Genomic DNA, 27,863 nt, shown 5'->3' on the forward strand with positions numbered 1-27,863 from the left:
CCCCACAGAGCCCAGCCAAATAACCAATCAAAAACCAGCGTGTCTGGAGCGACGTACATAAAATGCGATGACACAAATCACCTGGAGTCAGTTGTTCAAAGGCCGGATAACTTTATCCTGTGGATAAGTCACTATCCAACAGTTTCAATCTGTGCAAAGATTTCAGTATTTTCTCTTGTACAAGCGAATATGCACACTCTAACCAGAGTTAAGTTTGGGAGTGTACGAAAACCTTGGACAACGTTTAACGTGAAGTATATTTTAGACCCTGCATAGTGCCTTATCCAGCGGATAAAGTTATCCGGCCTTTGAACAACTGGGGCCTGGTGACAAAATGAAAGTTCTGAGTCAGAAATGTGTACACTGTATGTTGTGGGGTCTGTTTAACGATTCCGTTCCTCCAGTTTATGAGTGAATACCAAACTAAGTCAGTACAAGTTACAGAAGTTCTAGTTCCTTTCGTTGGCTTGACGAAGATTTTGTTTTTATAGTTTCTCTCTCGTTTGTAGGTGAGTTTGACTAGGGCTTCAGCTTGTATTTATTTACGTCAGTGAAATAATGTAAATACCAGGTTACCGTGATAAATGAATCGCACGTAAACAAACCGTGCTGTGGCTAGCATAAAAAAACATTTGATAGTTTTTACAACACAATGAAAACATATCAACTCGGCAGTATTACAGAGCAGGCAAAACACACTGTCACAGCCCAAGATATTAAATTGTTCATTGATAAGGTTGCGCAACACAGGGAAATATTCTTTTTTCAATACCGGGTCAATATGTTTCAGTTTTTAAAACAGTTTTACTGAGCGCAAGTAAAGGTAAATATTTCACCGACGGATTATAAGAGCGGCCCGGAGGTAGATACGACAAATATTGCACAGGTCACTGTTATTTCAAGGAATTGCTTCATTTTCTTTTTGAAAACATGTATAGAGAGAGATCGTTTTATTTCTAGAGGAGTTTTGTTCCATGTATCAACTATCTTAATCCTTAAAGAGTATTTTCCATAGTTAGTTCGGTTAAAACACTTATGTAGATGTTTTGAATTCCTGGTATTATAACCATGGACTTGCGTGTTTTCAATGCAGAGGTCACTGAAATAGGTGGGTAACGATTTGCTGATAAGACTAAAACTGAAAGATCCAATTAAGAGACCCATCTTTATAAAAAGAGGAAGAGATGGTACGGTATATGGAGAGAATGTTATGATACGTAGTGCTTTTTTTTGTAATTTGAACAATTTCATTAGCCTTGTGGGGTAATTATTTGCCCAAACGATATTTCCGTAATGCAGGTAAGGGTAAATCAAACTATTGTATAATATTTTCAATAGTACTTGACTGACATAGAAGCGAATCTTACATAGCATACCGGTGGTTTTTATTATCTTCTTAGTGATATAATCAATATGATTCTTCCATGTTAAGTGCTGGTCAATTATAATTCCTTATAATTATAATTAGTTTTATCTACTCTCTGGATCTCCTTATTATCAAGCTTAAGAGTCAGTGATTTTTTTAACTGTTTCTTTGCTGTTCTAAATATTATGTAATTGGATTTTTTTATGTTGAGTGTAAGTTGATTTAGTGTTAACCATTCTTGAACATTAAGTAATTCCGCATTTATATTACGCTCGAGTTCATTTATGTCTTTACCTGAGCAAAACAGATTAGTATCATCTGCAAAAAATATAGTAGATAAATTTTTGGTAGAATTGTTTAGGTCATTAATATAAATTAGAAAAAGTAATGGTCCAAGAATAGATCCTTGTGGGACCCCACACGTAATTGCCACTTCTGTTGATCTGATTTGATTATATTTAACAATTTGTTTTCTGTTGGTTAGGTAATCTTTTATCCATGCAAGACAATTTCCGCGTATACCAAAGAAAGAGAGCTTCTTTAGAAGAATATCGTGATTTACTGTGTCAAACGCCTTTGATAAATCAAGAAATATACCAACAGTGAACTGGTTATTTTCTATCCCTTGTGTTATTTTATCAACAAGTTCAATTATTGCATTATTAGTAGTGCTTTTACTTCGAAATCCATATTGATGGTCAAATAAAATTTTATTTCTATCTATATAGTTCATTAATCTTTTGTACATCAGTTTTTCTAGTATTTTCGAAAAACAGGGGAGAACAGAGATTGGTCTGTAATTTGAAAATACATTTTTATCAGATGATTTATACACCGGTGTTACCAAAGCTACTTTCAATTCATCTGGGACTTTACCAGTTGAAAAAGTAAAATTAAAAATGTGAGACAGTGGTAGAGATATGTAAGGGGCGACATGTTTAACTACTTTGCTGTTTATGTCATCAATACCACAACTTGATTTGTTTGCCAATTTATCAATTTCTTTGTTTACTTCAGCACATGTAGTGTCATGTAAAAACATGGAGTCACAATAATTTCCCTTTAGAAATTTGTAAAATTCATCCGAACCGTCATCAATAATACATAGTATCCTGTATTTGCATGACGTATCATTGATACTTTGCTCAAAATAAACCATGGGGTTAAATTAATTCATTCCAGAGAAAACTAATCAGAAGTTAGGGAAATTCGGTAAAGTTTATATTCTGTGGTTTTTATGAACATATAGTTTTAAATTTTATGGTTGGCATCTGCGAGTTAACCGACAACTTTTATCCTCAGGACATCGAGCTATGTTTACTCTTCTTCTGACACTCGACACGTGAATGCAGTCATGGAATTTTACAAAATAAAACTTCTGAATTCAGTTATATCATCGACACATGTTAATAACGAACAATTTTTGTCTAAGGTCATTCGGAATGGAGTTCTCGCATTAACAATATAAAAATCCCTCGGTGTAATCAAATTAAGTTCAGATGCAATCGATTTAAAATGCGTTTATATAAATGAGAAAATGAGTTGCCAAATAGAAAAAACAAAATCAAAAAGCCAGCTTCGGTAAGTTCATGAAAGCTATGGCTAACTTCGAGAGTGATTCAGCTGTGAAATAATCTCGCCTTTGAACCCTAGCTTGGACTAGCTATATACCTTATTCGTACTAATTTTCGCGGGCACTTAATTTCGCGAATTTGGAACACGAATATTTCGCGAGCATTAATTTTTGCGATTTTGCAAAAAATGATAAATTTAGGGCTTTTAATTTCGCGAAAATTGACAAAAGACAGACTTAGAAAACTGTTTTTTTTATTGAATGATCACTTTAATAACGATTGATTTACAATCATGATTTGCAATTACGTAATAGAAATAGCGTTGATAATCAGACAAATCAAGCAAATGCTGCAAATCAATCAAATGCTACTGCAATATTGTACTTAATAAAAGTCAATGTAAAAGTCAATTGTAAAAATATGATTTTAAATACCTATGCCACACAGTTCGATGACTGCACGAAAGATGTTTTGAAAGAGCTACATGTACAAGAAGAAGAAATGAGTGATTCAGATGAAGAAAGTGCTGAAGTAGAAGATAAATAGACTGATGACAATTACCATGTAGCTAAAAACGTAGTTAATCATTGATTAAAGCAATTATTGAAGTGAATTAAATTTCGCGCCTTTAATTTTCGCGTATCCTAATTTTAGCGAGTCTTTAATTTCGCGATTTTTTACAAATCGCGAAAATCGCGAAATTAAAGCCTCGCGAAAATTAGTACGAATAAGGTACATGACTGTATGTGGTATTTATTTTTACAATGGTCATTCCTCTTTTTTAGGTACCTTTTTGGTTCAGTTCTCCATCCCCATTTGTATCTACTGTAGGTAATAGCCCTTTGTCGAAAAGAAGCAGAACCGTCCCATCTGACTTTTTCTGCATAAAAACCAGTAACTCTTCTGCAGTGACAGAGCCATCTTTAGTGACAAAGCCATCAACCTCTTCAAAAGCTTCCTGTTAATAATTAAAAGAAAAATCCAGAGAAGGTAGGTATTATGGAAGCCTTATCTTCAAATTGGACCCTGGTAAACACCAGGTTTAAACTAATCTCGGGTAAGGACTTCAGGGGTCGGCTTCATATCGGTACGCTATACGGGGAGGTTCAGCCCCAAATATGTTCCTTTTTCATTCTCGTGGTATGCTAGGGGTAGAGTGTTTATTATTATAAACGGTAGTAGAACTGAATTTGAACCAAAAGAACGGCAGTTAAACCGGCAAAGTACTTGAAAGGATGATAAAGACTGAGAAGACATTCCGAGTGGTATGAGTATGCTTTTCCCAAGAACTGAAATGAGACGGTACAAATGAGAGTCTTGTATTCTAAAACTAAGTGGAGGCATAGTTTCGTTAAGTCTGAAAATTTTATAGACGTTTCTATGGAAACGGCAAGGGACTTACCTCTCTTCCTCATCATGGTCAGAAGCAAATAGTACCCTTAGACATTTCTCAGCGAATTCGACTATGATGATAAAACGTAGATTTTGACGCGGCACAGGCAAAGTCCGTGATATTATCATATTTCGATCGGGGATAAACACTCCTTTTTTTTTTTGTAAGAACGTCTAATTTTGAGGCTGAAGCTGAACGTTAACGTTCTTATTATTGTTGGCAATTCGAGCCTGGAAAGTTCTTTAGATGTGTTTAAGTTCTCTGTTATAGTATTTCAATAAAACTATGCGGACGTTACCAAGACACCTATTATTTGGGTTAATTGGACAATATAGACTGAAGTTTCACCTGTATTATTTTTGGCCGTATTTATCCTGTTCGTTTTAAATACATTTGGTGAAATTGAAAATGTTCTTAACTGACTCTCAGCCTGGGGAATGTTCTTAGTATGTTCTTAAATTTTAGCTAAATCTCAGCTTCAGCGTTTTTTAAGGTTTTTATAAAAAAAATACAGTGAAACCTCTATTAAGCGGACACCTTCGGGTCCTTCCCAAGAGTCCGCTTAATAGAGGGTGTCCGCTTAATAGAGGTTTGTAAAAAATTGCGCAGCGTTTGCTAACGATTAATATTTAACGGCTACTCTGTACTGTGATAAAGTTCCATTTCCTTAAGGAAGCTATCCAGAGTTCAAGTTCAATACATTTCATTACCAATTTTAATTAGTGTTTTAAATGCAAAAACATAACAGCAAAACAGTAACGATAATACGCGCGGTACATGAACTCTTTCAGTGTTTGTACAAATTAGTTATTTCTTAAAGTAATCATAAATTGAAGATTGTTCCTGGTTTCGAATAACTATTTCCTGAAGCAGATCTGTTGATTTAGACAGGACCAGCGAAAGTTTCTCATTCCCTTCACATCTTGCATACCCATATCCGTGTAGATAATAATAATAATAATAATAATAATAATAATAATAATAATAATAATAATAATAATAATAATAATAATAATAATAATAATAATAATAATAATAACAATAATAAAAGAATCCCTTTCAAGCATATAAAATAATCTTTGAAAATGATCTTTGAAACAGGAGTGATGAAAATATATCGTGCTCTCTATTTACGCCTTATAAATAACATGTACGGAAACCAATTAGGTTCTTACGGGTACGGCTCTGTCCCTGTCCGTTTTGGACGTATCCTTCCCCTGTTGTACTTGTTGTGCATCAAAATTTTGAAATTACCTTGATCGATAAAGGTTAGGCCGAAGGAAACAAGAAAAAGGTAACCAGAGAAGGAAAAGGGTGATGCTTGTATTTTTACCTAAAATGCGGGGGTTAAAATGAAAGAATATCCTGTCTTTATTGCAATTTATTGAAAAGCGGAAAACTGCGAGGCCACACATGCCTTACAGTATTATGAAAAATAAAATAAAATAAAGATGATAGCAATACTAAGTGGAAGCCGAGGTAGGAAATCTTAGATTGCACCTTCGTGTCATTTATCAGCCTCCCAGACCAGGCTCCATATAAAGTCCTCCTCCCCAGGGGTCGGCTAAAATACCGCCATTCAAATCATCCAAATTGAAGCATTAATGATTAGGAAGGGTTTATTGTATGAAAAACTACCTCCCACATGAAGTCGGTCAGATTGAGAGGGCAGCGGAGAGCAGATGGGTTCAACAGAGGAGTTCTTAAAGCTTACCTTCTTTTTCTTTTTGGACTTTAGCCGACTCGTCACAAGATAAACTGCCACGGCTATCAAAAGAACCAACAGAAGCAACTTGGAATTCGCCATGGCGGACTTTCTTGTTTCATTGGCATTGACATGAAAGCGGGGAAGTGCGAGGGCACGCATGTGTGATCATAAGAATGGAAATGAGATGAACAGTGAGTATTATGTACAAAATCGTGGCCAATCCGACCCCTCCCCTCCCTCATTCATGAGTCTGATAGTACCCTCCCACTCTAAAACGTTGAACTTATGCAGGATGAGGCGATGATTTTATTACTTTGTACTATATCACTTGATTGTGCACTTTCTATTTGATTCTGCATATCAAGCCTCTATTCCATCCTCGTTACTTGGAACTCAATGCTTAAAATGCCATTTTTTTCCGTGAGCCAATAAGGCTCAAAGAGTGCTGGAAAGAAAGCTCAGATCTATACTTTTAAAGTCAGATGGTGCTTAGGCAGGGGCGTAGCGTGGGATTTTGAAGATGTACGCACGAGAATAAATTTTTCGTAAGCGCCAAAGGCGCTTACAATTAGGGGGGTCTGGGGGCATGGTCCCCCAGAAAATTTTGAAATTTAGGGTCTCAGAAATACCATCTCCTGGTTTTTCTGCGGGGCATTTTCTATAAGTGATGCGGCAAAAATGCAGTAGAAAGTTGTTTATTTTAACCGTTTCCCTAGTGATTTCTGTAAGCTACAGTTTTCCGAAAAGAAAAAAAAAAATACAAAGACAATAAAGACAGGTCACAAGCAAAGGGCGAGGCGTCGACCCTTAAGACGGGCAAATTCCGTTACCAACCTAGACTGTTCACAGCCCCCCTATTTTTCCGTGGGATTCTCGAGACCGGTAGGCTTCGATGGAACCGCCGCCATCTTTGTTTATATAAGCGAGCGCGATCTGGGGAGAGTGTCTAAACTACCGAGGGGAGCGGGAGTGGGTGTTAGTATAGTGGGGGAGGGCAAGCGAAAAAATAGAGGGACTGTAACAGCTTCTCACTGTCTCGCGTTCCAAAGGCCCGTTGCACCAGCAACGGCAACACCTCATTGGTCAATTAGACAATAGTAGTTCTGAAGCGTTGACAGCATGACTGACGTATCTTTCACCGCCAGTTCTAAAAGTGGATACGGCGGGCGTGTAATGTTGTGAAGATCGTGTTTTGATTGATAGTGTACAAACGTCCTCATCGCCGCTCGCATCTTCCAACAAAACGTTCAGTGTAAACCTGTCAATATCCACGTTCTTATGTTTATGAAGGATTGCTAGGGAGCTTATTTTTCGTCCGTCATCGTACCTCGCAGAGGAGATTTTAGTCTCTTCATGCTACTGAAGCTACGTGCGGCGCGACAGTGCATGTAGACACAGAATAAGTTAACAACGTTACGAGAGCAACATAGTACATGCACCGGGATAAAATTGGGAGTTTGCGTGATCAAGAGTCTTAACCAAAGTCTGCGGCGTCGCTTTCGGATCCATGCCACTCCATTAGTGCTTCCATCTTGTGAGGCGTTTTTCCTATTTTTGCTTACCACTCGAATGCATTTTGCCATTATTAGTGGCCAGTACTGAATTATTAATGCTTGGATAATGGGAATTCTAATAAAAAAAAAACGCCAGTATAATGTGAAAATATGAAATTATTACCCAGCAAATCGAATGAGAAAAAAAGTTTTATCTCAGATCTCAGCTGTACGCACGGGCGTACGTGCGTATATGGACGCTACGCCCCTGTTAGGCTCAACGTAATTATTGTTTTTAGTGATCATTTCCCTTCTTCTCTTTACCTACACCGTTTGATACGGTCACGACAGTCAGTCTACGTCCCGCGTTACCAGTATTTCCGAGATTGAAATGAACATTTTCCTCTTAGTAATGTCTGGCATTTGAATGGAGTCTTAAACATTTCTCTGCGGGAAATCTTTACGAAAAAGACGCATTAACTAAAAAAAAAAAGATTCAAAATACTTGGGCAACAATTGTTATTCTTGAAATACTTAATGCTGTAATGTAAAGAAAAATTCATAGCTGTCTACCGTCAATATACTTGGGACATTTCTACGGGAACTCTGAAATCTCGGTGGCGATATTCAAAACTGACATGTAAATTTAAAAACTCCCTTCAAATTTCAAAAATACTGATCACGCGTGATGTGGATTGACTGTAACTAGGCTAGACCGTCACCACATTTACTCGTTTTTAACTGGAAGATTTTTATGGAGAAAATATGTGACTTGAGAGGGAACTAAAAAGTGACAGTGATTTTTTTGGGACACCGACAGTAAGAAGGCCAGTTTACAGACCAGAAATGGCTCATCTCGATTCGCTCTCAATGTGCCCCAGGTGAAATTTCATATTCCAGCGGTGCCAGATGTAAGCTGTAGACGATGAGAAAGGGGCGATACCAGTTTTTCAAATCGATCCGATAGTGCAACATTTCCCGATATCTAACACTTTTTGTACATTGATTTCGATATCGATTTTAGGAGGTTATCCGTGTGATTTATTTTGTCACGCCATCACTAAAGGTCGTGTTCATGCTCAAACTAGAAGCAAAATATAAACAAGTGGAGATCCTTGATTACAGTACTGCGTTCGAGTAAAGTACAAGAAAACAGGCTAGTAAAATAGAAAAGACAAAAAAGAAACAGAAAAGTTATACACATTAGCTTTTGCTGGGAGAGTAATAAATATTTTTTAAGGGTTTCTAAGCGGTCATTAAGTAGTTTTAAGAGAATTTTGATTAGGGAATATGGGATGGCGTCACGTGACACGTTTTGACCAATCACACTAGTGAAAATGATGGATTGTATAGAGAGAACCACGGCTCCGATCCCCTGCCTTGCAATATGGCTTTATCTACTGAATAACCTGACCACACCCATTTTGGTAATCAGCTGCCTTAAAAATAAGCTTTTGAAATCCACACACAGCCCTCAAATAGATCTCAACACAACTCTGATATCTAGCAATATTGCAGACATATTCTTCAAGCAAGAAACTTTAATACCTTTAAAAGCATTTTTTTTAGTTTCCAGGCGACTTCTCTGAAAGCACGCCGTTTAAGATGAGGAATCGTTTGGGTTCGTATGCTAATTTTAAACGAAAATTATAGTGACCAAGCGAAGCGTAAATACGACCAAATGATGGTATTGTATTTAGAATTTTTTGCGCAATTTTTCATAAAATAACTGTACTTCAGCTCTCAAAACGTAAAATATTTTACACGAAAACGAAAAGCTGCGTGTATATTATATTTCATTCAAAATTATTTCATAGTGATTAAAACTGACTTCAGTTTTTCTCCCCGCTGAATCAGTCTATGCAATAAGGTTCACAAGATGTGAACATTGCGTTTAACTGATGTCGCCGGATCAAGTTTAGTTTGTTTCGCACATTGGCGAGCCGTTGCCTTAAGCCTTAAGTTTCTGGTTTTTCCCAATGTGGGGAAATAAACATTATATATAAATCGAATGCCCTCATTCAAATTTGATAAAAAAAATTGTCCCTCGTATGTGACTAGTAGCATGTCAGAAATGAAATCTGATTGGCCAACCGAAGGTTTTAATGCAAATATACGCGAATTTAAATTACTTCCCTCATGTTATTTTGTGCAGGTGCACGACTCGAGACAAAACGTCAGGATAGCTTGCTTTCATCTTACTTGTAGAGCTAAAACCATTGCGATTTAGGAAAACAAGGAATTGAACATGTCGAGGAAATGCCCAACATGCGAAAAGACCGTTTATATGGGTGAGCGATCATTTTTTTGCGATTATCAATGATTTAAAATACGAATTGTTTTCAGTTGACTTTGACATGCGTTTTACTGAGATAAACGCTTTTCATTCGCTGTGTAGGCTAGCTAGCTTTCGACAAAGGCTGTCAAACATTGAAAAGAATCAAGCAAGAATTTAGCATGCCAATTTTTCCATTCATTTGCACGCTTCTGTTGAAATGATACTTCATAGTGGCACAGCAGTCGCTACATGAACATAATTCTACGGTATACAGCTTTACAGCTTAAAAATCAAAGATAGTTTTTCTCTTTGTTCAAATTCTTGACAGGTGAAAAGAAAGAATCTCTGGGAAACTGGTATCATCCTTTGTGTTTAAAGTGCAAAAAATGTGGCCGACAACTCGCTAGAGGAAATCATGCCGAGGTTTGTCTATCCGCATGTCATTTGAGTTTGGTCTTCGACCAATATATCCATTCAAACAAATAGAATGACAATGTTTTTATTTAATAGAAGGGTCAAAACATCCTAGGTTTGTTTACGTTAAATATACCGCGTGGCGTGACTTGAATTCAACATGCAAGTTCTATTTCAGTGGCGCAAAAAATGTACCCTAAAGCATTTATTTTTACGCGCAAGTTAATATGTTCACGCGATATATGGAACAATTAATGAAATTCTCGCGATTTCGCCAATTCATCGCATAAAATCCAACGGACATCATGCATCAAGTACCTGAACACAAGCTTGTAAATTGATTGGTATTGTTGTAGGCTCTTATGAAGAGATTGGTGTACATCATAACATTCTTGAACGATCATTAAAATCTTCATTTCGCGGACAATTGTTATGAAAAATCACAGTTCAGGGTTATGTCCGTATTACTTTTAGCGAGGACAAAACAAACCAAAAACCCCACAAAATTGAAAATACAAAAAAAATAAAAAATATGAAAAAATTAACATCACTCACCAAAATTTTAAATAAATAAATAAATAAATAAATAAATAGTCGAACAAATATAGGTGAATGAAAAATTCAATTGCCTATTACAAGGCTTTTGCGGATTATACACACGTTCAAAATTTTAAGAGAAACATAGGGTCGGATGCATCCCAGACTAGAAAAATATTTATCTACGTAAAATAAACCACTTATAAACAGATTTGGAGGCCCACTGATTGTCTTAAGCCGCGGCCTTAGTTAGACTCTTGTTTAAATAACTGGCCCATTTTGTTCTACCAATACCCACATAACTATTTTAATAGTTTAATATTAATATTTTAAAAGTGCGTGAACTCGAGGGGGCAATCTGCATCGTTTGGGACGTCTGATAGAGTGTTTTCACATGACGTCACGGCGGCCATGTTGGTGTCCCAAAACAAAGAAATGGCGGCCATGTTGGTGTCCCAAACTAAACCTCTGGGAATTGAACTCTATTTTTATGCAAATACTTTCGTTTGTTTCAGTAAACCAATATGGCCGGTAGTCACGTGAATGAAAACGCTCTGTATGGGTTGGCCAAAAGGGCAAAAGAACGAACAACAGAACAATGCAACGCAGGTCTTAAGAATCCTGTAAAAATAGAGCTTTTGAAAGGTACAGGAGGAATTTGAACTAGTTAATTAAGCACAGCCTCCAAGTTCCCCGGCCGAAACCGGAGAGCCACAGGGAGTTCAAAGCGGGGCTGTTCGCTCTCCTAAAGGATTTTTCTGTTTTCAGCGGAAAGGACAGCCTTACTGCCATAAACCATGCTATGCCGCCGAGTTTGGTCCTAAGGGGTTTGGCCATGGCGGTACCACCGAATCACACAAGTACTAACACGTGACTATTGCTTGGTATGTAGAGGTGATTCGTCCCCAGGGCCATCTCGACCTGCAAGACTGCGTCTGGGATGTCACATAACAATCCTTTGCGGCCTCAGAATTGGCGGAATGGCGGCCGCTTTGCGAACAAATGCCACAGTTCTCGAATTTTCGACTTAAAATTCTATGTAACTGAGGCGCTAACCTGAGGAAAAGAATGTGCGTTTTGAACATCAATTCATCTTTTAGTCTCAGAGTTCTTTGTTTAACTGAATTAGGTCAGGAAGTCGTAACCATTTTAGTCGTAGCTTTACCGTACTGCCTTTTTTGTATTGGGAAGGCTCTGAGGAAGAATTATAGGCACGAAATCGGATCTTTGATAGCTCAGGAGATTGTTTCATTGAGGTATCGCCGAGTTCTAAACCTGGCGGTGTACTGTTGAAGATGCCGCGCAAAGAGCTTCGATATATAGCATTTCGTAAAATTATTTTTGTTTGGAAACCGTAAAAGAAGGCTGAAACGCTGTAATTCCAATGGAGGTGAATGGCTTACAAGACGAACAGAATGCAGATTTCGATTCGCACCCTTCACAGTTCCGCCAGGCGCCAGCCCGTTCGGTGATGAGAGGTTAAGCCTTGGGCGTATCACCCACTGGGTGACGTCCAGATGTGAACCAAACCAAGACGAATATAATAAGAAACGAAACGTAATTAAGATGACAATATAGGACTATCAGCAATTAACTGGGAAGAAAAATCGCTGGCAACAATTTACACGAGGGCCTTCTCTCCCCCGCCCCTCCCCCCTCCCCCTCCCGCAAGAGCGAAAACGAGGTTGACCACCACACTAACAATACTTCTGTTACTTTGTTTCTCCAGGTATAAGAGTTCCGGATGACTGTCGTCCAAGAATTGAGGAAGGCGAAAAGAAACCTCTTAAATTTGAGACTGTTGTAAAGAACTTCAAGTTTTTAATAAAAAACGATTAAGTTTAAAAAAGAACTGTTATGGCAGTATTAGAATTACTACGGATTCTTATAACGAAGCGTAAAGCTTTGACCTTTGTTAGACTTGATTCTTGCGTATGTACAAATTCGTCAAATCGACTATAAGTCGGGATTAGGGAGGGAGTGAAAAACGCCAGTGCGAGAAACTTAGACTACGAACCAACCATTGTTTTTCTTACAAAACAAATACACTGAAAACGTTTGGTGGCTAAAAGGGGAAACAAAGTTTGACCAAACACCGGACAAAGAGAACCAACGTAACACTTTCTGTCTATTACCGCTAAAGTTATGACGTGACATCACACAAATGAATTTCCATTTTTGATTGGTTGCATTTGTACTGCTCGCGAAAACTTGGTTGGCAGAGGTGACTAAACGATCAAATATTTGTTCGTACATGTATGACAAATGTGATGTTCCCATAAAAATGTTTGATCTAGATCAATGTTCAGAAAGGCGGTTAAACGTGTTCTTCCATTTAGCATCGCGTATACGTGAAACGCAAACGGCAAAAATGACCACGTGACCACGATTTTCCACGCCATTTTTCGCGTTTGCCGGTTGCCGTTTCTACGTGAAAACAGGCTATTTCGCGTTTGCCCTTCGCGAGAACTACGGAAGTATTTCTTCCTTTTTTTCTTATACATATTAGTGGTTAATTGTTGAAAACAAATACCCCAATAATTTTTCCGGCAAGTCATACTTGGGCATATTAAGTTTCATGTTCAAAAATCCTTCTAACTCACTCCTAACGGCACTTTTTTTCATGAACTCACCACAGTGAGTCGCAAAACAGCTTCGTCGAAACACGCAAAATCAAAGCTAAAGTCAAAAGGTGCACGCTATATTACGTGAAACGTGAAACGGCAAGTGACGTTTGCCGTTTCACGTAAACGCGATGCTAAATCTCTCTAGTAAAGCGAGTGAATAACGCGAGCACGTGCAATAACTACCTCTCGCGAAGAGGGAAGCGGAAAATCGCATGTCGCAAGAAGAAAGGCAAGAACTTACCGAAACGAAACCAGCTCTCTTTTGCAACGTTGTAGTTCGTGGCGCTTTCATGACCAGTGTTATGCGCGCTTTGGTATCACAAAGAAATAACTGGAAAACCCATTGTTGCAGTAAACAATTGCGGAAACAATTTTTAGCGGGAACATATTTTTACAATCGTTGACAACGACAGCAAAAAACCAAAAACATTTCATGTCATACGCCTGTAGGGATAATGCTTGATGCAGAATAACCGCGCACCGGTTTGTTCCCGCAGTCATGAATTTCAAATTTGAACTTATTGGAGAAATACTTTTTACACACGTCACATTTGCAGATGAAGATGGAGGTCTGTTCTTCTTTTTTGATGTCTTCTAGATTTGACTTCAGTCGAGGTGGTATGTCCCTCGCACCCAAAAAGTCTATATGGCAGTCGAGAATGCACCTGCGAAAACACAAACAAAATACATTGTATACCGTTTGCCAAGGACGATAAAGATCCTTGTTAAGCTAATCCTGGGTTAACGTGAACTTTGATTCGAGTATATTTACTAATCCGTAAGGATTCATCCAAAAGATTTTTGTCCCTCAGTTTTGCCTTAGACTTTTCTTTAACATAAGATTAAAATGAGCCTTTAAAATCATCTTGAATGTCCGAGTTGAAAAGTTCGGTTAACTTTTAATCGTGGATTAGCGTTAATCGGCTTTCCAACAACCCGCTATAAGCACAAACACAAGCACAAGGATCAATTTTTTTCCTTTTCTTGTGCTTGTGCTTGCGTCGCGTTCGTTTTCACTTGACATAAAGCTCTTATGCCTGTGCTTGTGCTTGCGTTGCTAGTGAAAACCAGTCATAACTCATTTCGGTCGATATCTGTTCGGAAGTCCTTTTAAAATCGCCTCGGAAATTCGGATTTAGTTTCAAAGAAAATCTAGCGTTTTCTTCGGCAAAATGTCAACACAAAATTTCGTAACACTTAGAAAACCAATTCCTTTCGTGTTCGGAAAGGCAAATATCTCGACAAAAATACGAAACGAGGTCAGCAAGCATTTTCTTAAAGCCAACAACAGCTAGAGAATTCGTGAAATAAGAACTTTCTGCTGCGACTAAAAGTTCCAACTAGAGTATAAAAACAGATGAAACTGAAACAGCTTACGAAAACAATCCTTTAAAAACGAAATGCGGGTTGCAAAACAAAACAAGCATTGTTTCTAAAAAATTCCCAGACAAAAGAGACAGGCGTTGCTTTTTCGGCCCTTAAATCCGTCAATGAGTTCAGTCACTAGGGAAGAACGCAAAAAACTGAGCGAGCACGATATTCGAGGGGTGCACGGCGAACTTGTTTTGTAAAATAGGTTTTCGTCGAAAAAGTTAAGCTAGAAACTTCACCTTTGCAGGGCTGCGCCTCCCAACAGGGAGCTTTAGCAACGACGACGGCAACGGCAAAGAGAACGTCAAAAAAGCAAAAGGCTTTGATAACCAAAACAACAACTCTGCACGTGCATGGCACTTTTTGGTACATTTCGTTACCGTCACTGCACGACTGGGACGTGAAATTTCCTGATGGGACATTTTATGGAGGACGTAAACAAACGAAGACGAATTTTTCTTTCTCCTTCTAAACTTGGGTGCGGTCTCCAAGAATTCAACTCCAGGAAATTTCACCTACATTTGACATTTGAAGCGAGTTGGAATAATCGCAACGACGTTTGATAAAACGCGAATTCATTTTAATAGCGATGTTTTCGCAGTCGTCGCCGTCGTCGTTGCTAAAGCTCCCTATAAATTAAAAACTGAGGTGTAATAGCCTGGTTAGGTCACTTACTTGATAGATATTTCCAACAGTGTTGGTACCTCCAAAGTAGCAAGGCTGTCGTTTACAGAGAACCAAGGGGTAAAGTTGGCAAACACGTTTCTTCTGCTTTTTCTCTTTTTCAAGTAACCTAAAATTGCTTTCAATCCTCGCTCTGTAGTTTCTTCTGGTGGTGATACTAATGGGTTACCTTGGACGTTAAGGGTCTTAAGCTTTGGTAAATTGAGAAGTTCAGTTGGCAAGTAGGTGAGGAGGTTGTTTCTGAAAGAGGAAAATAAAAGTATGAGTCGAAAGCAACAGCAACGGCAACGACAACGCCGCAAAACAATAGGTTTAATGAGCACAAACAATCGCTCTGCACGTGCGTTTTACGTTTTGGTACATTTCTTTGCCGTCCTCTGCAAAACAACAGGGACCTTAAGCAGCGACGACGACGACGTCAACGAGAACGTCAGAAAACAATAGTTTTAATTAGCAAAACAGTGGCTCTGCACGTGCATTATACACTTTGGTACATTTCTTTGCCGTCCTCTGCAAAACAACAACGTGGAATGACCTAATTTGAGGTTTTATGGAGAACGTGAACGCATGATGATTAATTTTCCTTTCTCTTTCTGAACTTTAAAGGCGCCCCTACGACGTTAGCTCCTCGATAGTTCGGCCACATTACACAACCTTAGAGAGTATAAATCATCGCGAATTTATTCAGAAGACGCGAAGGCAATTTTTTAAGCTCCATTTTCGTCGGCGTCGTCGTCGTCTCTGCTTAAGGTCCCTAACAACGTGAAATGACCACGTTTAAGGTTTTGTAGAGAACGTCAACGGACGACGGTGAATTTTTCATTTTCTTTCTTAACTTAATTGTACGCTACTCCTACCAATTTGGTTCCTGATAGTTCGCCATTTTCAAGTTGTAAAAGTTGAGCGAGTTGAAATAATCGCGAAGTAGCACGTCGTAATTTACCATGTTGGAGGTGCGGTTGTCTAATGGTTAGCGCGTTGGAATTCCCATCAGACCTTCGATGGTTGGAGGTTAGGTTGGTCTCTTGCTGTGTTGTTTCCCTAAACACCTCCACCAGATAGATATACACTCAATTGAAAAAAACATTGTCCCATACAAACTGTGAATCGTATGTTGATTGTTGAACGATGCGACCCGAAGGAATTATGGGTAATTTAATTCGCCTGCACATAGTTCGTGTTTCTCTTTATCCGCGAGCAATATGGAAATTTTAAGCCCCCAAAAGAGCCCTAAAAATCGCTCATAGGTTAAAAACACTTCCCAAAAAGCTGTCAGTCTCGCGGTTTCTCTATTCTTCAGTCGTTTCATTCTGAGTATTCAACAATCCCAGTCATACTTTCACCCACACAGTTTTCTTCCTTTACACACGAAAAACAACTGAGGAATAGAGAAATCGCGAGACTAACGTTCCTGTTTTGACGTGCCAGCCCTTACTATCACCTGTCTCCCATCTTGCACGGTATTAGGGAACTTCAAATTTGATTAAGAGTACGAGATTGAGTACGAGTATGACTTTTCAAATCTAGTTTGCAAGGTTTAGATAACTGCCTGTCACACCAATGTTGTTTCTATGGTCTTCTTATCTGCTGGTAAACACCGGGAAGGAGAGAGAGTTCTGGGGATATGACTGATTTGAAATTTGAAAGTCGTTCTCGTACTCAATGTTGTCCTCGTACTCTAATCTGACGGTCCCTATTGTACCCAACCAGAATTGAAATTTGACACTTTTGTACACCTCAAATGCGGGGAAGAAAAATATTGATAAGGAATCTTTTTCGGATTTTCATACAACAACAGCATGAAGATTTGATCAGGCAAATAAAAAAAATTGTGTCACTGATATACGTTTTTAACAGCTTACTTAAAAAAAAAACCATAATAATTGTCTTACCGTACTGAGAGAACCTCCAAAGTTGGAATGTGCCCCACAATTCTTGGAAGAAAACTCTGATAAATCAACGACCACATATGAAAATATTTTCATAAAAACGAACAAAAAATAATATTATTATTGGAAGACAGAAACAGAAAAACGTGATAATTTGATTAATTAAGCCCTACAAATATTCTGCTCACCAGCACATTGAACGAAACATCAAGTTCTTTGAGTTGCCGAAGGTATATAACAGACCAAGGAATGTCTTGCAATTGATTTCCACACAGAATGAGCCTTTGTAGATTGGAGAAGAAGAACAATTGTATTGGCATCGACTGTATGCTTGGTTTTCCTTGAAGAGTAAAAGAAGTGCACGACAGTGTTCAAAATTCTCTTTACAAATCAAACAAAATAGTTTTGAAAAACAGCCACAGATGAAGATAATTCTACCTGCACTTAAGGAGGAAGGACTTTTGTGTCCATCAGTGTAACAATATCCTCTTAACAGGTGGTTCAAAGAACACAGTTTCATGTTAATGCACCAATCAATATTATTCCAACCTTTAACATCCCCCCAGGACATAACCCAGGCATTTGAACATTATCCGTGCCCTTGCCTTTTTCCAAACACATCAGCCACTTGAGCACATGGAGAACTTAGCATATGATTGGTTGATAGTGGTCATATGGGCCAGATCTTCATAGTCAGGAGGCTGTTCTAAATTTGTTGAGAGTAGTACAAGTGACTTTGTAAGTACTTTAAGTACATTATATAAAGCACCTTCAAGAATAAATTCCTGAACTTGACAAGGATTCTTGAAAGTCTTCAATATTTCATCCACCTCTTCTTCTGAGGAGAGATTGACATCAGAAAGACAAATCTAGGATATTAAACAATAATATATATAAGCCAAAAAAAATCAATAAATAATAAATATAAAGAAATTGAAGGAGTTGGTGTGAAAAGGCAACAAGTGTAGGAATTAGAGTCTATAGACGGTCAGCATAACATTTTTCCTGACACAGGTACTTCGGCAGCTGCTTGGCATGGAACTTCAAAACTCTCGGCATATCTTCAGTGTGGGACTTACATGGAATTTGCACCCTGGCCCTAACTTATATGACTGCAAGATTGTGAAAAAATTTAAGATCCTAAAAAAAAATACATCGGGTCTTATAAAGAACCTTATGTAAATCAAATGTATCTCTGATTGGAGAAGGACATTCTAACTTAGGACTACATTGAATGACTCATGTGGAATTGGAGGTGGCTGATAAGGCCTACGCCACTATATTATTTACACTGTACATTGTATCCAGCGGTTGTCAGCGCTGCGCACGTGCGTCTGTCCGTTCCATGTGCTCGCCATTGACCCGAGTTAAACGCAGAGTTTCCTCTTTATTGGCACTATACAGACTCTATAAGTCCCTGCTGCACTTCGGGCATGTAAAACATGACCCTGTTGAGCTTGTAGTGGATCTCTTTCTAGCTGCCAAGTGCTTGGCTTTCGTTACTTTTAAGGTACTCGCGCTATATATAGAGAGATAACACTGTCTAAATGCGTGGCCATTTTGCGCATGCATTTAGACAGCGTTTTCTCTATATAGCACGAATCCCTTAAAAGTAAGGGGGTGTTTACATGTGAAAACTCGCACCGGTGTGAGTTTGATACTGGCATGACATTGTGATTTCATACCGTGTTTACATGAAGGGACACTTCATGCCGACCGATGTGATTTTGACGCCATATTGAATTAAAATTTGACATCGAAGACTGCGCAAAGGGCTATCCGTTCCAGACTACTGGGAGAGTGATTTCATGCTGGAGCGAACGGCCGTACCACGTTTACATGACATCGGTTCTTGTATTCTCGTACCGGGATGAAAATCTCACTCCGGTACAGTTACCGGGGTGAACTCGCACCAGTATGACTCGCTCCATTATGAGATTTTGTGCTGATATCATGTAAACGAATACAGAGCCACAAGAGAGAACTGGAGTGAACTCATACCGGAATGAAAGTCGCGCCGGTATCATAAGTCTCGGTCTCGAATTTTAGATGAAGGTCTCGGCGTCTCGGCGGGTCTCGGATTTTACCATTCTATACCCGGAAAACCCCTAACGAAAGCCACGTGCACAGCTACCGTATACAGGGCTTGAACCTTTAACGTAGTCATTAGAGTAAAGAGTGACAACACAGTTATGGCTGTATGCTATGATATTCCCAGACATTTAGCATCTCCTTGAAGAAGAACAAAATCTCACCTTCACAAACACCTCTGAGTCTCTTCCAAACAAAAACGAAAATATTCTTCCGAATCGTTCAAGAAGAAAATCCATGGTAAGTAAGTGCTAATTAAACAAAATGAAATTTCTCTCTTCTTCACTTAAATTGTTTCATTTCGATACACGCAGCCGCTTTTGCGTTTCATATTCCACGATAAATTCCGTGTTGTACGCGATTTTTATACCTCTGCTTAGCTCAGCGATAAATTAATTGATCCACCATCTTTGTTTTCAAGAACTTCGTTATGTTGTTGTGCATGTAAGCATCAGTGAACAATCTCTCATCACCAGACTTCCCTCGGACAATTATAGCGCTCGAAGTGGATTCTGGGACAATCGCCTCCCAAAGTGAAACAGTTTTGCATTGGCAAATGTTTAGCGGTTGAGTTTGTAGCGATAAGTTTATCTGTTTTGCATCCTTTTCCTCTGCTTCTCTTTCAAATAATCCCTGCCAGGATAACGCAACAAGCTTGGACCGCTAAGGTATTGTTTATTGTCTTTTTCGTTCTTTTGTAGGGCACATTTTAGCTCGCGATGCATAACCGATTTTTCAGACCTGTACAATGTTCGCATTATTTTTCAAACCAGTTGTTTTTCCTGGTGTTTCTTGCGTTCAGAGTACTTTTGGAAAGGATCTTACCGTTGCAAATGCACGTATGAAACTTGCTTCTTGTCTTTAGTTCTTAATTGACCTTCGCTTCTACGGAAAATGTTAAAATCTATGTCTACTACCTGCGGGTATCTTCGTACTTTTTCTGCTAAAATCTCTGTGAACACTATTTTAAAAAGGCTGATATAAGTCTTGTATGTACGATTAACTTAGTTGTATATTACATTAACTAGTTTCTGTTTTAAAGCTCTTGAAAGTTTCTGCGAAATCCAAGCTTATTGCAGTTTTCACTGTTCAAACATACTCACATAATTTATGCTTAACATAAGGTTACAATTATAGCAGATTTGCTTTGTTGTTACGTCAATTATCCAATTCTCTCAAAGCTACTAGAAGTCAGGGTCAAGTTGTTTAAATTGCAATTACACGTATTAGCTAACCTGGGTTAGTGTGAACTTTGATTCAAACCCATACTTTCAGCCCTTTCCTTTAATTTAAAGAGCACAATGACAACCTTGGTTAAGTTTTAATCACAGACATGCATTAATCAACTTGGAAACGACTGAGCCTAGTGTAACAAGAACAACAAGCAGTACAACTTGAAGCAGACTAGAGTTGTTACACATTATTAACAGAATTCCCTGGGGAGGGGGGATACTCATTATTTGTTATTAGCTAGTAAGGTATAGGCCTTATCACGGTTTTCGACGCCGTTTTGACGAGTAGGCAAACAGGCTTGAAATAACAGTGTTTGTATGGAAATCCGATGTCAATTTTCATAAAACATCGCTTCTGAAAAATTCATGAATTGGAAACTTTTGGCACCAGGAAAAGGATTTTAAGAAAAAAATTGGAGGGGTGTAGCTGTGTCAGAAAGCGTCCATGTTTTGAACTTTCCATACATTTGTCTGTATAGCGAACCAGCCGTGAACTGCTACTAAAAATAGTTCGCAGGAAAAAATACAGAGAAATGTATGGAAAGTTTAAAGCACGACTGGACGCTTTCTGGCACCAGCTACATCCCTCCAATTTTTGTCTTGAAATCCTTTTCCTGGTGCCAAAAGTTTCCAATTCATGAATTTTTCAGAAGCGATGTTTTATAAGAATTATTTGACATGGGATTTCCATACAAACACTGTTGTTTCAAGCCTGTTTGCCTTCTCGTCAAAATGGCGTGGAAAACCATGATAAGGCTTATTATAATATATTATATGGGAGGCTCTGCTCCTAGGTCCAAACCCTTAACCCTTTTATATCCCACTTTTGACGGAAAAGGTGACCTTTTTTCATATACCTTCCATAGAAAATGGTACCCCTTTCACATACAGTAGAAACATTACATCTCCTTTCTATATTCTTGGAATTAACTATTTGAAAGGTCCTTTCAGATACCCAAATGACAGTTTTCCATGCCCTTTTCTATACTTCAGATTATGAAATCCTTCCTTTTTATATAGCTTAGGCTAAAGAAGGTACCCATTTTGGACAAAGCCTCCTGGTATAATCTATTATTGGGAGTACTGGATAGCAGAATAATTTGAATAATTATTCTTCCCCCAGGGAAGAATTCTTGAGAGGTCTCTTTGAGTCCCTGGCTTTGAAAGTTATCTGGAACATTGCTTGTGACCTTAAAAAAATTTAATCATCTTTCCATCCTTATAAACTTAATTTATTTAAATTTCACAAGCTATGGAGAAAATACAGTAATGTGTATTTTGTTATACTGTATTTTTCCTCACAGATGCCTGAAATAAAGTTACAAAGTTCAGATGGAGAAATTTACGATGTTGACGTAGAGGTTGCTAAGGCATCGGTCACAATAAAGACCATGCTTGAAGGTGATTGGATGGGTGAAAGAGAATGCCTTTTATTAACTTTCAAGCTGAGCTTTCTTGAGCAAACTGTAACCTGCTTTTATTGCTGGTAAATACTTAGTCAATAAACCCCTTCAGGAAGCTGGTGTATCATAGGAGAATGCTTGAGGCTAAAAGGTTGTCTTATTGGCCCCTAATATCAAAAAAAAAATTCTCCTATCTTCTTCTCCCAATACCTTTTGAATAAAAGTACTGGGGAGAAATTATTAAAATATAAAGAAAACTCACCTTGGGTGATCATATCCTTAATTCTCATGACCTCAGGGGTTGAATAAGCATTGATATTACAAGGAGAAATTTGATGCTGATCACTGTTAATCAAAGCTTCAAACTGGGCAACTGTGAAGTTTTGAGGACAATCCTGAAGCCTAGGGTATTATCATTCAATAATTTTTTTCCTAGCAAGCTGTTAAGAGGTTTATTTATTTTATAACCCTCCAATTAATTTCTCAAACATGCATGCCTTACCAAACAGCTAGTGATGGCAACAGCATGGTTGCAGGCAAATAATTGCAAGCTGACTAACTACATTTTTTGAATTGTGATTGGATTACAACTACAGCTAAGACCTAAAACTGACATTCTTTTCTGTTTGTTCTTGTCAAAAAAAGAAAATCAGGCAATGGTTATAAAATCAAACGACTGTTATCATCCATATGATAACTGTCATCAGATTGTGTACCTGGTTATAAAGTAAGAATGACCCGTTGTAGTTACTCAAGAGTTTGAAAGTCACTGAAAGGCAGTGGACTTTGGAGACTTCGTTTAGTTTACAAACCCTGTCAAGGGCTACCCAGTCAGTGTTCAACTTATCTATAGCATGTAGTGATTAGCAGTGTTGACGTATTTTTTGTAAGTTATTGTCAAGACAAGTGAAGCAATTTCTTCCAAAAGCAACAATTAAAATGGGAAAAAATGCAGGGTAGTGGGGGGGGGGGGGGGGGTTGAGAAGAAGATGTTGGTCTCATGCAAAAAATGAGGTATGGCATGAAATCCGACAAACAGCACTGAAATACTTCCAGCCCTTCATTTGTGCTCTGACCAATCAGATCAATAATTATTTCATTGGAGATCCAAACACAAGCCACGTGATTACTGTTATGGCTTGCTGTTGTCATTTCTGATTACTTTTCCCTTATTGACACAATGGAAGAGATAATTCAAATCCTAGCAGTATGTAGGATGTTTGTCCCATGAACCTAGTTTAATGGCCCTAGCTCCCACGAGTCTCATGTAGCTCAGTGGTAGAGCATCCAAACTAGTAATTGGGCTCCTCAACTCCTGATAGGAGAATTCAGATCTCCTGTTTCCGAGTGTGCCTGTCACTCACTGAATAATACCTCATTCTAATTTTAACTTGTTTCCTGTATTGTGTTGGGTTTGGACTGTGTTTAACTGGCTGTATTTTTGTCGCAGATCTTGGTATGGATGAAGATGACGATGAACCAGTCCCCCTTCCAAATGTCAATGCTGCAATTCTAAAGAAGGTAAGTTAGTCATACTTGTCTCCTTTTAGTATGCCACATAGTGCCAGGTAGTTCCTAGTCAAGATCATAATTTAAATCTTGCTTCCTCAATTCAGATGGTGTAAAAAAATGGATTGATCTAGTTATCAATAAATTGGTGTATTATGCAATCTAGCCTAGGGTTTCATTTCTCGAAAGTCCCGATAATTAACTGGCCTGGAAAGCTGTTGTTTACATTCAAGATAGAGGTTTCAAAAGTTTTGCAGATAATATGATAAAACTATCAGTTAACAAAACAAAATGGACTGGTTTGTTAGCTAGGACCCGCGCTTTTATTCTTTAGACTTTGATTTGAATATTTGATTTTTGGACCGAAAAAATACCGGGACTTTTGAGAAACGGGCCTCCATTTTAAAGTTCTGGTTAAAAGCAAATAAATTAAAAGGCCTGTCAGCTGATGAAATCCTTAAGTGTGACAATTCAAAATTAACTCAAGGTTCTGAGCAGTATTATAATTACATTGCAAGTTTCCAGACAGCATTGTTTCCCATTTACATGCCTGTATCATTACTCTGCAGGTAATCCAGTGGGCAGAGAAACACAAGGACGATCCTCCACCCCCAGATGACGATGAAAACAAGGAGAAGAGAACAGATGATATTGATCCCTGGGATCAAGAATTCCTAAAAGTTGACCAGGGGACACTCTTTGAACTTATTCTTGTGAGTATGGACACTATCCTGATGTCTGCCATCTTGGATGTTGTACTAGAGAAAAGATCCACTGGCAGACACAACCAGTTATAAAGAGTTACAGTGTATTAATATTGATTTCATGACAAAGGGAAATTTTCAACTTGTTAATGAATGTGTTGTTCCAGAAAATATCCATACTCCCTCGCAATAAGGGTTGGAAATGCCAGGTGGGGGGGGGGGGGGGGGGAGGGGGGGCTCAACGGCCAAGAAATTAAAGGAGAAATATGAAACTTAGAGGGGGTAGGACCTAGAAAAAATCTCTTCCATGACAGTTTTTGTTATACCCAGGGCTGTTACTAGCAGCCAGCAGCTAACTCTAATGGCCAGGAACTACAGTGAACACAGCAGGATAATGCTAAACAGTTTAAACCAAATCATAAAGTTTGGCATGTTATCCCTTCAGGGGTTTTATTAGAAGCCAGGACTCAGGTACTGCCACCTATTTACTCTGAACATGGTACCTACCTTTAAAGAGATTAAAAGCCAGTCTAAACAAGAAATTTAATGAGTGCTGCCCATTTATTCACCATAAAGGACCCTTCTACCAGGAAATTTATGAAAACCCTGTGTCTTTTTTCCTCATAATTTGTGAATTTTCAAGTAATGTTTTTCTTGCATTGTAGGCTGCAAACTACCTTGATATCAAAGGACTTCTTGACGTTACTTGTAAAACTGTGGCCAACATGATTAAAGGTATTGTGATGACTCAAGCATTCAACTTCCTTCAACTCTGTCAATGTGTACTTGGTGTAATATCAGGGCTGACACTACTCCTGGATTGCCTTGAAATAAGACTTTCTTCTGGGGCCTGGAAACGTCTTGCTTATGTTTTACTGTTGGTTTTTTTCTTGTGTCTCTGGAAAACACCTCGAATTTTAGGCGAGGTAAATATAGGATTTAGAGTGAGAAAAGTCTTTTGTTATTTTTGTTCTTGTTCTTGTTGAGAACAGACAAACTGTAGGGAAAGTTTAACATTGCTGTTTCAAACCTTACTAAGCATGTAATAACAAGGACCCAGATTGTTAGATGTAACTGTAAACATTTAATAAAATTGGCTCCTGGTTTGCTAAAACTGAATACAAACAAAAAGAAGGATGATATCATGTAACAGGGTGTTTTTCTGCGACTTAATTTATTGTGAACTTTTTGAACAAATAATGTGTTTTTACTCCAACAGGGAAGACTCCTGAGGAGATCAGGAAGACGTTTAACATAAAGAACGACTTCACACCAGAGGAAGAGGAACAGGTAGGCTTTTCAAACTGAAGGGATGCCTGCAAAAAAGTCCCAACTGACTTCTGATAAATTGCTAGATTCTCCTTCCAAATTGCATTGTATTCACTTGTGAAGCAAAAGGAGAATTTGACCTTGCATCAAAAGTCATTTAGGGCCTTAATCCACACACCCTTTAAATTGAGGGTTTTAGCAAAGAGCAGTTAAGTTGGCAATCCAGTGAAAAGTTATCCTCACATTTTGATTGATTCTCTGTTTTTCATGACAGGTTCGGAAAGAAAATGAGTGGTGTGAAGAGAAATAGACTGTGGCACACAATTGAACTTAGTTTGTATCTACATGTAAATGTTTGAAGAACGTCTGGAAGCTATCTGTATTCCCACTTATTATAAATAACTTTTTTGCACATTCTGCGATTTTTTTTTTCATCAGTATTTTGGGTTGTTCATTTCACGAAACCATGATTTGTTGAAATTCTGGTTTCTGGTTTCTGTTGAAGTGCCTATCAACTTGGCATCAATAATATTATTATCAATTCAGTTCAAAACATCTTTTTAGTCTTATGGCAAGCAGTTGTTTATAATTTGTTTCAAAATACAAACTGGCTTATCTGGATTGTAACACTAACTGCATTTTATTTGACATGTAATTTATAATAAAAAAAATTTGTGTGTTGTACATGGCCTTAAAAGACTAAATGTGTACTTAATATTCTGAATTCTACAGAAAGGGTGTATCAGTCCATCCCCTTAAAATGTTTCCTTTTCCATGGCCCAACTGGTCTATACTATTTTTTAAAAAAAAAGACTGACTCATTGTATAGCGTAGTTCCAGAGTTTGATTGGTTTACCAGCCCATATGGTATATGTACATGTACATGTAAATGAGCCATTATACCATGCCTTGCAAACATGGCAAGAGTATGCGTCAGGGGAAAAAGAAAATATCACTAACTCAGCAAGGTTTAGTGATTTTTCGCTGTTGTTTTTTAATAAAACAATATTATTCCACTATGCTTGTTGGTTACAAAATGGTAATATCTATCATCTTGTATCGAACAACGAAAACTCAAGCCGCATTTTATTGTCTTACTCTACATACTCTTATAGACACTAGCCATGAGCCAATCAGCATGGGGGAATTTTGACAGCTATTGTAAAAAACCTTTTTGATCCATTGCTTGCTTTCTTGTACCTTGTGTTTCTAAGTTTAATATGCTAAATGTATTCATCCTTAATAAGGTGTCCTGACACCTAAATCACTGAGTCCTCATAGCAATGTTTTTCTGCACCTTTTGCAATGATGCTCTTCGCAAAATGGTAGTCAAGGGCAAGATATTTAGAAACCAAGGCTCACTTGGAAATATTATTTAGTTTAATTTTCAGTTTTTTGGTTTTTTTTTTGGTCTGGCCAACCCACGCCCATGGAAGGGAGGGCAATGGAAACAATACAAGGCAGAATGTTCAATGAACACCTGTTACATTTATTTAATTATTTCTTAGCCTGTATAGGTGCATGTTAAGACAAGCAGCATACCATTAACAAGAAACCAATAAGGTTTATCATTCTCTAGAGCACACACAGTGCAACAATATGCCCACTGCTCTGGTCTCGGCTGTAACTCTCGAGCCCTTCAAGAGCAGCCTCTGTTCGCTACATCATTAGGACCTTTTTAAGATCTGCTGCTGTGTTGACACATAAGCTTCACACAGAGGGTGTGGTGTGCCCTTTCCTGGTAGTGATTGACAGCAGCAGAAGAAGGTACCTGGAAAGTCTTAATCAGATCCATTTAGAGAAGTTTTGAAATTATAGAGCTTAGTCAAAAACTATGCCAGGTGAAATTTTGGCCTTAAATTGTATGGCTCCACAAAATAACCATATTTATCACATGGAAGGTCATTGGGAATTCTGAGTGGTGGGGTGGGGGGGGGGGGGGGGAAGTTAAAGAAAAGCATTACACTAAACTGAAATATTTCTAGAGAAGTGAGATGTTTCAAACCAAAAACCTTTCGTAGGGTGGGGTTGGGGGAGTATGCACATTTTCTGGAACAACTCAATCCAAGGAGGACCTTTTTCATTAAGAGGACCTTTCAAAATATCTCAAACAGACCGCGGAAATGAGATGCATTCTGTAGGTATGTAGACGTGTACTATTTTCTAGGGGAGGTATATGTGAAATGGTTACCTTTTTTGACACAAATGGTATATAAAAGGGTAAGGGTTTGGGGCAGGGCATCCCTGTATAAAACTTTGTTGAGTACCCCTACACCCCAACCCAGGGTCCACCCACCACTGTACAAATGGATCACAGCAAA

At 38.2% G+C, this 27,863-nt stretch overlaps 4 protein-coding genes across 4 annotated transcripts; 2 read left to right on the plus strand and 2 right to left on the minus strand.

Moving 5' to 3' along the window:
- Nucleotides 1-1,478: 1,478 nt before the first annotated feature.
- Nucleotides 1,479-6,140, minus strand: LOC146485431 (uncharacterized). The gene is made up of 4 exons (XM_085103196.1): nt 5,972-6,140; nt 5,509-5,558; nt 3,677-3,898; nt 1,479-3,037 (listed from the first exon to the last, which is right to left on the minus strand). The coding sequence occupies exons 1-3, from the start codon at nt 6,138-6,140 to the stop codon at nt 3,722-3,724; spliced, it is 396 nt and encodes a 131-aa protein (XP_084959322.1). The 3' UTR covers nt 1,479-3,037; nt 3,677-3,721.
- Nucleotides 6,141-9,439: 3,299 nt separating this feature from the next.
- Nucleotides 9,440-12,615, plus strand: LOC146485432 (cysteine-rich protein 1-like). Its single transcript, XM_085103525.1, has 4 exons — nt 9,440-9,825; nt 10,141-10,235; nt 11,532-11,647; nt 12,493-12,615. Exons 1-3 carry the CDS (start codon nt 9,783-9,785, stop codon nt 11,628-11,630), a joined length of 237 nt encoding a protein of 78 aa, XP_084959651.1. The 5' UTR covers nt 9,440-9,782; the 3' UTR covers nt 11,631-11,647; nt 12,493-12,615.
- Nucleotides 12,616-13,430: 815 nt separating this feature from the next.
- Nucleotides 13,431-19,812, minus strand: LOC146485433 (uncharacterized). Its single transcript, XM_085103505.1, has 7 exons — nt 19,796-19,812; nt 19,590-19,670; nt 18,104-18,203; nt 17,523-17,674; nt 17,338-17,393; nt 15,437-15,685; nt 13,431-14,055 (listed from the first exon to the last, which is right to left on the minus strand). Exons 2-7 carry the CDS (start codon nt 19,662-19,664, stop codon nt 13,827-13,829), a joined length of 861 nt encoding a protein of 286 aa, XP_084959631.1. The 5' UTR covers nt 19,665-19,670; nt 19,796-19,812; the 3' UTR covers nt 13,431-13,826.
- Nucleotides 19,813-19,942: 130 nt separating this feature from the next.
- LOC146485434 (S-phase kinase-associated protein 1) lies at nt 19,943-26,226 on the plus strand. Its single transcript, XM_085103517.1, has 7 exons — nt 19,943-20,093; nt 21,962-22,058; nt 23,511-23,581; nt 24,139-24,282; nt 24,939-25,008; nt 25,493-25,563; nt 25,817-26,226. The coding sequence occupies exons 2-7, from the start codon at nt 21,962-21,964 to the stop codon at nt 25,850-25,852; spliced, it is 489 nt and encodes a 162-aa protein (XP_084959643.1). The 5' UTR covers nt 19,943-20,093; the 3' UTR covers nt 25,853-26,226.
- The last annotated feature ends 1,637 nt before the right edge of the window (nt 26,227-27,863 follow it).

The sequence above is a fragment of the Pavona decussata genome, unplaced genomic scaffold (assembly GCF_977016875.1).
Source record: "Pavona decussata unplaced genomic scaffold, jaPavDecu1.1 SCAFFOLD_26, whole genome shotgun sequence".
In the NCBI taxonomy this organism is placed as follows: Eukaryota; Metazoa; Cnidaria; class Anthozoa; order Scleractinia; family Agariciidae; genus Pavona; species Pavona decussata.